This window comes from Arachis ipaensis, chromosome B2 (assembly GCF_059453495.1).
Source record: "Arachis ipaensis isolate K30076 ecotype BB chromosome B2, ASM5945349v1, whole genome shotgun sequence".
Classification (NCBI taxonomy): domain Eukaryota; kingdom Viridiplantae; phylum Streptophyta; class Magnoliopsida; order Fabales; family Fabaceae; genus Arachis; species Arachis ipaensis.
Window position 1 is genome coordinate 90,861,680 of NC_142437.1, and position 11,195 is coordinate 90,872,874.

The following is an 11,195-nucleotide window of genomic DNA, read 5'->3' on the forward strand; positions in this document are numbered from 1 at the left end:
CAAAACATGATTGATATAGCACTAACCTAAATGAAGTTAAAATAAACTAATTCTAATCCAACACAATTTTGGCCCATTACAATATTTTAATCATTTTATAAAGAAACAAACATGCCAACATTTGTTGCAAAATATCTCCCTACATTAAAAAATATCTCATTAATTATAGAAAACTAACAATTAGTAACAAACAAGCATAAAAAAAGGTATATTATCTTGTTCGGCTTTTTCAATCTCTTTAAAATTTTCAAGTAGTCCAAAAGGTTCATCTATTACCCAATCTTGAGTGTATACAAGAGCTTCCACCATATATGGTGTCAAGGAGCTCCGACAAGGGTCAATAATCCTTCCTCCTGTAGTGTACACACTCTCAAAAGCAACCGTAGAAACTAGTATGGCTAAAACTTCTCGAGCCATACGTGCAAGAATAGGGAATCGGGTTGAATTTTCCTTCCATCAACCCAAAATATCAAACTCTATTGACTTATTTCTAGGCTCACAATCTTCTTTCAGATATCTGTCAAGTTCAGATTTAGCATCTGAATCACGCCAGTTGATTGCAAATAAATATCCAGGATATCATCTTCATCCTCTTCATTAATCATTTCATCTTGATTACTTTGAGACTCGTCCTCTTTGCCTTGGTAGTGATTATAAAGGAAATTCAAGTAAATAGATAATTTTGACTTGAGTTCTCCTCCCTTTTTAACACCAAAGGACTCATCCAAAATCCAATTTACAAAATCTAACTTGTAACGTGGATCAAGCATAATTGCAATTAACAACAACATGTTAATGACATTTGGAGTTCCCCAATACTTATCATATTTCCTTTGCATCTTGGACGCCATTAGTCTTATGCTCAAATCAGTATTTTCACAATGCAACTTGATTTTTCTTTCGATGCTAAAGACGTCTTTCATGTATTTATTACTAGTAACATACAAACTCCCAGAAATGCGCAATGTAGTATCATAGAATATTTTCAAGAATGGTAAAATTGACTCTGTATAAGTCTAATAATCATCTATAAGCACACCATAAGATTTGTTCAGCTCATTTATGTATTTATCATCTTGCAACTCAAGCAAATCAAACGCCGCTTGAAGCTTCAATGCTGCCTCCAACATTAAATATGTCGATTTCCACCGAGTTTTTACATCCAAACAAACAAGCCCTTTATAGTTGATACTCTCTCGCTCAATGCACACTTTGAAGCTTTCACTTCTCATAGAGGTTGACTTGACATATTTCACTACATTGCGAATTCTCATAATCGAATCATCAATCTCTTTGAAGTCATTTTCACTATCAAATTCAGGATATGGGCACAACAACGCATATGAAGATAGTCTCCCTTCAAAACTAGACTATTCCATACATTTAATATCTTTTTCAAATATAAAATTGCACCATCATTAGAAGTTGCATTATCAATCGTTACAGTAAAAACTTGATGTAATTTCCAAGCATCCAAACAACTTTCAATAGCTCTATCAAGTAACTATCCTAAATTACCCTCAACCCAACAAAAATTCAATATCCTCTTTGTAACTTCCAATCATCATCAATAAAATGTGCCGTTAGAGACATATAAGTCAAATTTTGACTCGAAGTCCAAGTGTCAGTTGTAAGGCACACTTTTTGACAATGATGAGAGAGATAATTTTGTAACTTAACTTTTTCTGTATCATAAAGAGAAAGTATATCACGGGCCAATGTAGGAATTTTAAACTTACGTTGCAAGCTATGCAAGAGCCTTCGAAACACATTTCTTTCTACAAATCGGAAAGCTAGCTCTTCAGTCACAAACATTTCAGTGATGATACTTTGAGATACTGCTTGGTCAAGCTTGGTAACACTCGGTGAGGATATAAGACCACTTGTTCCCCCTTCTATCCTTTGTCTCTTGCTTTGTTTGTTATCCACGTCAAAGCATCGCTTCCAATGTTGCCGCATAGCACTTGTTTCCCTACATATTTTATTTGACCGTTACAGTTTTTACATCTTGCATACTTCTCTATACCTTCGACTGGAATGAAATGTTTCCATATCTATGATCGATTCTTATGCCCAGAAAATCCACTAGGTTGAGGAGGTAATGAGGGATTAGCAAGAGGAGTAGCAAGATTTGAATGCTCTTCTCCCTCATACAATATTAATATGAGCAACAAACTTAATTGTAAATTAAGTAACTAATTAAACAAAATCAATAAATCGATTTTGCTCAATGCTTGTTCATACAAAAGACACATGTAACATCTAGTCTACTTTAATAGAAAATGGCAGTGATAAGAATCGGGATCATAAATAGGACAAGCCTAATCTTGTAGAACAAATCACGTAAACATTACAAGAAGCAAGAAACGATTGTACATCATTATTATTGGTTACACCTAATTTTAGAATTTTGAACAACGCTAGTAGTTTGAGAACTTGTAATAGTGGTAGACATAAATGTTTTCAACTAATCAAAAATCTAGACTCAATGCTAATGATTGACCGAATTCTATAACAAGTTAACAAATTTTAACTATCACATGTTCACAACTACAAAGCTCTAAAAAGGAAAATAAATAAATACATAAATAAATAAAATGGCACAAACTATGAAATAATAAATACAGTATTACATGCTAACAGGGTTACTTAGACCTGGTTTGTAAAGTCACTTATATAGGAATACATATATGACAGACATGTTTAGAACTTACCTTTTCTTTAGGAGTGCTCTTTAGAAAAATGCCTCCGAAAATTGAAAGCCGCAGGGACCAGTTTGCAAGTCATCAATGCAAGGACATTCTAGATCTCTCTAAGCTTTCACCTCATCTAGTCTACAACAACATCAACAATAAGCAAATGTAAAAGTACTAACAGTGAATGAATTAAAACGTAAATTGGTCACTATTGATGCTGAGACAAAGCAAATGCTTCATTAAGCAAAGGACTCAAAATGTAATAACCATGGATTAAGACAAGCTAATTGGCCAAGGGCATATCTGATTTAAATTTATATAATAGAAGTTATTTCACCAAGTCATTATCAATGATAGATAACTGATAAACCACTATTTTATGGTTTATATTGTGTTTAATTGTGTGGTTTTATCATGATCTTTACCCACTTATTCATATGATTAGCATGCATTTATATTTCCTTCCTAAATTTCTTACATGATTGAAAACTTGCTTCCTAGAGACTTTTGATTATGTATTTTAATTCTCCTTTATTCCATTCGATGCCGTGATCTGTGTGTTAAGTGTTTCAGGCTTTATAGGGCATAAATGAGTTGGAGATTGGAAAGGAAGCTTGCAAAAATGGAAGGAACACAAGAAATTGAGGAGCTGACCAGCGAGAAGTGACGCAGCCACATGGATCACGCGACCACACGAAAGAGAGAAAATTGCATTGACGCGGCCGCATGGCTCACACGATCGCGCGGATGGAATAGCACAAGCGACGCGGAGGCATAGACGACGTGTCCGCGTGGAGAAGCAAAATGCCGAATGACGCGTCCGCATGAATGACGCGATCGCGTGACATGCGCGATCTGCATAATCTGCAGAATCGCTGGGGGCGATTTTGGGCCCTGTTTCGACCCAGTTTTCGGCCCAAAAAAGCAAACTAGATCCAGGAAACATGCAGAGACCAACAACAACATTCATTCTAGATAGTTTTAGTTTTTCAGATCTAGTTTTCCTCTCCTCTAGGTTTTCTCTCTACACATTCATAGTTCTTAGGATTTTTAATTACTTTTTGCATTGGGATATTGAGAAGAGTTGTTACCTCATCAAGACTTCGTCATTCTAGTTCGTTTTCTTTACTTGGCTTTACTCTTCCATGTCCTTTAATTTATTTCAATCTTATTGTTGGATTATTTTAGAATTTATCAATACAAGAGTTATTTTTATTTTTAATTAATTCCTTTGAGTTTTATTTATCATGTCTTCCTTTAATTTCCTTTCCTATGTTATGAATTCCACATTCACAATGAGCGAGTAGTTCCCTAACTTGATGGGGAGTTGATTGAAAGGAACCCTTGAGTTGGAGTGCTCAAGGGAGAAATTTTAATTGGGTTTATTATTAGTTTGCTCTCTAGTCACTAACGTCAGTCCTTCCAAGTAAGCGGATTGGGACTTGTGAATAGAAACAGCATTCCAACTTGTTTGACTTTCCCTTACCTAGTAAGAGATAACTAAACAGAACAACCCCAATTATCAATTAATCTTGAAAGTACTGCAACAAGAATAGGGCTTCCAACTAATCTACTCCCAGTCAAGGCTTTTATTTAAATTACATTAATTCTCTGATTTAATTTCCTGTCATTCAACTCAAATCTTTTTGAAAACTATATGATTAATAAAATAGCACACTTTCCTGCAACTCGTTGGGAGACGACCTGGGATTCATACTCCCATTATTTTAATTTTAATTTCTGTGACACCCTTTTTAAATTGATAAGCGGATTTCTAGTTGGTTGAGGACTATACTTGCAACGCATATCTTATAACAATTCTTAACTCGCCAATTTCTGCCACGTCAATTTTTGGCGCCGTTGCCGGGGAGTTGCAATAGAGTACTAAAGTTATTAATTGGAATTTATTTATTTGCATTTTATTTTATTTTGCTACTATGAGCTGCTTGTTTCTTTCGCTAGATGACGCGTTCACTTCTTGATCCAAGCTTGCCAGTATTCGATCCTGAGATTGAAAGAACTATTTCACGAATAAGGCAAGCTCGGCATCAGTTAGTCCTCTCTGAGGGCGGATCTGAAACGTCATTTGAGGAAGAAACCAGCCCCCGTTCTACTGATTCGGTTGATTTACGTATAGGTGACATGGCAGTACCTAGGAGAGTTACTATCCAGGAGGCTGGAGCCCCTGATTTTTCAATGCAACCGTTTCAAGCGCATCATCCAGCGGTGGCTACAGACTTTGAAATAAAGACCGCACTGCTCAATTTGATGCCCAAGTTTCATGGCTTACCTGCTCAAGAGCCTATCAAGCACCTGAGAGATTTTCAAGCAGCCTGTTCTACTGTCAGGTGTGATGGTGCAGATGAAACTTCAATTTTGCTGAAAGCCTTCCTGTTTTCTCTTGAGGAAAAGGCAAGAGAGTGGTACTACACTCAACCCGATGCAACTGTATCCAATTGGGATACACTCAGAAGAGAATTTTTGGAAAATTTCTTTCCAGCTGAAGTTACTGAAAAACTGAGGAAAGATATTTCCATGATTTTCAGGATGATTCTGAAACTCTCTATGAGTACTGGGAGCACTTCAATAATCTTCTGGAAGGTTGCCCTCACCATATGATTGACAAGATAGTATTACTCGGCTACGTCACACAGGGCATGAGGCCCCAAGATAAGACCACATTGGAAAGTGCTAGCAATGGGTCTATGAAAAAGTACAAGACCACTGATGAGGCATGGCAATTGATCAGCGACTTAGCTGAATCTACTAGGAATCATAGGCAGAAATAAGGCCGTGCAAAAGCCGTTGCAGAAGTATCCTCTAGCAGAGAGACTGCTGCTTTAACTCAGAGTATCTGTGAAATGACCAACTTACTGAAGCAGATGCAATTGAATCAACAACAAGTTCAGCAAGCTCAACCTTCTCCAACACAGCAAAACCAACAGTTAGTCCCACAAAGAGTTTGCGGAATTTGTGCTGATTATAGCCATTATACTGATGAATGTCCGCAGCTCCAGCAGGAAGACAACACCGTGGCAGCCACTCATAACTTCTATGACCGCCCCAACCAAGGGTACAATCAAAGTGGCAATTACAACCATGGATGGCAGGACAATTCTAACCAGAATTGGAGGGACAACAACAGAGGAGGCAGAGATAATCAGGGAAATTAGAGGTGGAATAACAACAATAATAGGCAGCAGAACCAGTACCAGCCTTATAGAGCACCTCACCTGAGGCAATCCCAAGAACCACAGAATACCCAACAGCAAACATCTCAAACTACCTATCCTTCGTCTTCTACGAATGATGACTTACTACAATCTATTGATCGGAGACAACAAACCATAGAAAATAACATTAATGCCACTCTGAATGGTCTGAACGCTACTTTGCAAGCTCTTGTCTCCCAGATTGGATCAATGAATAACTCCAATAACCAACCTTTGAGCTCTAGTGGAATTCCCTCTCAACCGTTACCCAATCCCAAGGGTGGTATTAATGCCATCACCCTAAGGTCTGGAACCACATTGCAGGAGAGGAACCAGGTGGAGCCAAGCCCACCAGAACACACCTCAGCTGAAGAGGTAGTGGAAATAGAAGATGTTGAAGAGGAAGAAGACATACAAGACATAACTGAAAAAGAAGAAGTTTAACCACAGGAGGAAGCATCAAAAGGCACAGACACTGCAGAAGACACCACTCCTATTCCATTTCCACAACTTGCAAGGAAGCCCAGGAAGCAGCTGGAACCTGATCCAAAAATGGTAGAGATATTCAAAAAGGTTGAGGTAACTGTTCCTCTATTTGATGTTATTCAACAGGTACCTAAGTATGCAAAGTTTCTAAAAGATTTATGTATACATAAGGACAAAATTAATGAATTAGAAACTATTCCTTTAGGAAGTTCCATATCTGCTTTAATGGGTGGTTTACCTGAAAAGTGTAGTGACCCAGGTCCTTGTATGGTTAATTGTACTATTGGTGGTGTAGTATTTTCTGATTGCATGTGTGATTTAGGAGCATGTGTGAGTATAATGCCTTTGTCTATATATGATATTTTGAGGCTTCCCCCCTTAAAAAGGTCGGCAGCTTGTTTTGTGTTAGCAGATAAAAGCATTATTACAGTGGCTGGAGTTGCTGAAGATGTATTAGTGGGCATTAAGGGACTCACGTTCCCCATTGATTTTTATATCCTGGAAATGTCCCAAAATGACTCAGACAAGCCATCATCAATCCTACTCGGAAGGCCATTCCTGAAGACCTCAAAGTTTAAATTAGATGCTTTTTCAGGAACATACTCTTTTGAAATAGATGGCCGAGTAGTGATCTTCAATTTGAATGGAGTTATGAAGCATCCTCCGGAGGATCATTCTATCCTCAAGTGTGACATTATAGATGAAACCGTGGCTGAAGTCCATCAGGAGGAATTTGAAGAGAAGCACGCAGGACAAGGTCCAAGTGTGGGGACATTCTCAGAGGACAATGACAGTGCTCTACCACTGTTACCAACTCCAGACAACCCAGAGCCTGACCATGATCAGAAGTTAGAGCTAAAACCCCTTCTTCCACACCTTAAATATGCTTACCTTAAAGACAAGCAGAAGTTTTCAGTTATCATTGCAAGGGAGCTCACTTCTCAACAAGAAGAGCAGTTACTTGGTGTGCTGAGGAGGCACAAAAAGGCAATTGGTTGGAGTTTGGCAGACATAGTAGGCATCAACCCTCAAGTCTGTGAGCATAGAATATTTTTAGAAGAGGGAGCAAGACCTGTCCGTCAACCCCAGAGAAGACTGAACCCCACTATCCTCGAGGTTGTCAAAAAAGAAGTGACCAGACTACTAGAGGCAGACATCATCTACCCCATCTCATGGCAAAGAAGTCTGGAGTCACTACAGTGAAGAATGAGCATGGAGAGCTCATGGCAACCAGAGTTCAGAACGCCTGGAGGGTCTGCATTGACTACAGACGCCTCAACCAAGCAACCCGTAAGGATCACTATCCTCTTCCATTCATTGATCAAATGCTGGATCGCCTGTCAGGAAAATCGCATTATTGTTTTTTAGATGGTTACACAGGTTATTTCCAGATTCATATAGCCCCTGATGATCAGGAAAAGACCACTTTTACGTGTCCTTTTGGGACTTATGCTTACAAGAGAATGCCCTTTGGCTTGTGCAATGCACCAGCTACTTTCCAAAGGTGTATGATGAGTCTTTTCTCTGATATTATTGAGGACTGTATGGAAGTTTTTATGGATGATTTTAGTGTATACGGCGATTCCTTTAGCCTTTGCTTAGATGGATTATCTAGAGTATTAGATAGATGTGTCAGTACAAACCTTGTATTAAATTTTGAGAAATGTCACTTTATGGTAAAACAAGGTATTGTACTAGGACATGTTGTGTCTAATACTGGCATTTCTGTAGATCCAGCAAAGGTGGATGTTATTTCTAGTTTACCTTACCCCTTGGTGCACGAAATTGTGATCTCTGGTAATGGCTCCAAAAACTTGGTGCTCTAATCTCAATTCATAATTTGTCACAACTTCGATACAACTAGCAAGTGCACTGGGTCGTCCAAGTAATAAACCTTACGTGAGTAAGGGTCGATCCCACGGAGATTGTTGGTATGAAGCAAGCTATGGTCACCTTGTAAATCTCAGTCAGGCGGATATAAAATAGTTATGGAGTTTTCGAAAACATATAATAAAATAAAGATAGAAACACTTATGTAATTCATTGGTGAGAATTTCAGATAAGCGCATAGAAATGCTTTCGTTCCTCTGAACCTCTGCTTTCCTGCTGTCTTCATCCAATTAGTCTTACTCCTTTCTATGGCTGGCTTTATGCAAAGGCATCACCATTGTCAATGGCTACATCCCATCCTCTTGTGAAAATGGTCCAAATGCTCTGTCACAGCACGGCTAATCATCTGAGGTTCCCGATCATGCTGGAATAGGATTCACCCTCCTTTTGCGTCTGTCACTACGCCCAGCAATCGCGAGTTTGAAGCTCGTCACAGTCATTCAATCCCTGAATCCTACTCGGAATACCACAGACAAGGTTTAGACTTTTCGGATTCTCATGAATGCCGCCATCAGTCTAGCTTACACCACAAAGATTTTGATTAAGAGATCTAAGAGATACTCATTCAATCTAAGGTAGAACGAAAGTGGTTGTCAGGCACGCGTTCATAGGGAATAATGATGATTGTCACATTCATCACATTCAGGTTGAAGTGCAAATGAATATCTTAGAAGCGGGATAAGTTGAATTGAATAGAAAAACAGTAGTACTTTGCATTAATCTTTGAGGAACAGCAGAGCTCCACACCTTAATCTATGGAGTGCAGAAACTCTACGTATGAAAATACATAAGTGAATAGAGGGTAGGCATGGCCGAGTGGCCAGCCTCCCATGGAGGTCTAAAGATCTACAAAATGATCAAAAGATGTCTAATACAATAGTAAAAAATCCTATTTATAATAAACTAGCTACTAGGGTTTACAAAAGTAAGTAATTGATGCATAAATCCACTTCCGGGGCCCACTTGGTGTGTGCTTGGGCTGAGCTTGAAGTCTACACGTGGAGAGGTCATTCTTGGAGTTGAACGCCAGCTTTTGTGCCAGTTTGGGCGTTGAACTCCACTTTGCAACTTGTTTCTGGCGCTGGACGCCAAAATTGGGCAGAGAGCTGGCGTTGAACGCCCGTTTGCATCATCTAAACTTGGGCAAAGTATGGACTATTATATATTTCTGGAAAGCCCTGGATTTCTACTTTCCAACGCAATTGGAAGCACGCCATTTTGAGTTCTGTAGCTCCAGAAAATTCATTTTTAGTGCAGGGAGGTCAGAATCCAACAGTATCAGCAGTCCTTCTTCAACCTCTGAATCTGATTTTTGCTCAAGTCCCTCAATTTCAGCCAGAAAATACCTGAAATCACAGAAAAACACACAAACTCATAGTAAAGTCCAGAAATGTGAATTTAACATAAAAACTAATGAAAACATCCCTAAAAGTAACTAGATTTTACTAAAAACATACTAAAAACAGTGCCAAAAAGCGTATAAATTATCTGCTCATCACAACACCAAACTTAAATTGTTACTTGTCCCCAAGCAACTAAAAATCAAATAGGATAAAAAGAAGATAATATACTATAAATTCCAAACTATCAATGAAACATAGCTCCAATTAAATGAGCGGGACTTATAGCTTTTTGCCTCTTGAATAGTTTTGGCATCTCACTTTATCCATTGAGGTTCAGAATGATTGGCATCTATAGGAACTCAGAGTTCAGATAGTGTTATTGATTCTCCTAGTTCAGTATGATGATTCTTGAACACAGCTATTTTATGTGTCTTGGCCGTGGCCCTAAGCACTTTGTTTTCCCGTATTACCACCGGATACATAAATGCCACAGACACATAATTGGGTGAACCTTTTCAGATTGTGACTCAGCTTTGCTAAAGTCCCCAATTAGAGGTGTCCAGGGTTCTTAAGCACACTCTTTTTTTGCTTTGGACCTTGACTTTAACCGCTCAGTCTCAAGTTTTCACTTGACACCTACACGCCACAAGCACATGGTTAGGGACAGCTTGGTTTAGCCGCTTAGACCAGGATTTTATTCCTTTGGGCCCTCCTATCCACTGATGCTCAAAGCCTTGAGAACCTTTTTATTTGCCCTTGCCTTTTGGTTTTAAGGGTTATTGGCTTTTTGCTCTTGCCTCTTGGTTTTAAGAGCTTTTGGCTTTTTCTGCTTGCTTTTTCTTTTTTTTTTCTATTTTTTTTCGTCTATTTTTTTTTTCTGCAAGCTTTGTTCTTTGCTGCTTTTTCTTGCTTCAAGAATCATTTTTATGATTTTTCAGATTATCAAATAACATGTCTCCTTATCATCATTCTTTCAAGAGCCAACATATTTAACATTCATAAACAACAACTTCAAAAGACATATGCACTGTTCAAGCATACATTCAGAAAACAAGAAGCATTGTCACCACATCAATATAATTAAACTAAGTTCAAGGATAAATTCGAAACTCATGTACTTCTTGTTCTTTTGAATTAAAACAGTTTTCATTTAAGAGAGGTGATGGATTCATAGGACATTCATAACTTTAAGACATAGTTACTAAATACTAATGATCATGTAATGAAGACACAAACATGGATAAGCACTTAACATAGAGAAAACAAAAAACAGAGAATGTAAGAACAAGGAATGAGTCCACCTTAGTAATGGTGGCGTTTCCTTCTTGAGGAATCAATGATGTCCTTGAGCTCTTCTATGTCTCTTCCTTGTCTTTGTTGCTCCTCCCTCATTGCTTTTTGATCTTCTCTTATTTCATGAAGGATGATGGAATGCTCTTGATGTTTCACCCTTAATTGTCCCATGTTGGAACTTAATTCTCCTAGGGAGGTGTTGATTTGCTCCCAATAGTTTTGTGGAGGAAAATGCATTTGAGGCATCTCCGGGATCTCATGGTGATGAGCTTGAA

The 11,195-nt window shown here is 38.3% G+C and overlaps 1 protein-coding gene across 1 annotated transcript; it reads right to left on the reverse strand.

Annotated features, from left to right (window-relative positions):
- Nucleotides 1-509: 509 nt before the first annotated feature.
- On the reverse strand, nucleotides 510-851 carry LOC107627392 (zinc finger BED domain-containing protein RICESLEEPER 1-like). Its single transcript, XM_016330228.1, has one exon. The coding sequence runs from the start codon at nucleotides 849-851 to the stop codon at nucleotides 510-512; it is 342 nt and encodes a 113-aa protein (XP_016185714.1).
- Between the last annotated feature and the right edge of the window lie 10,344 nt (nucleotides 852-11,195).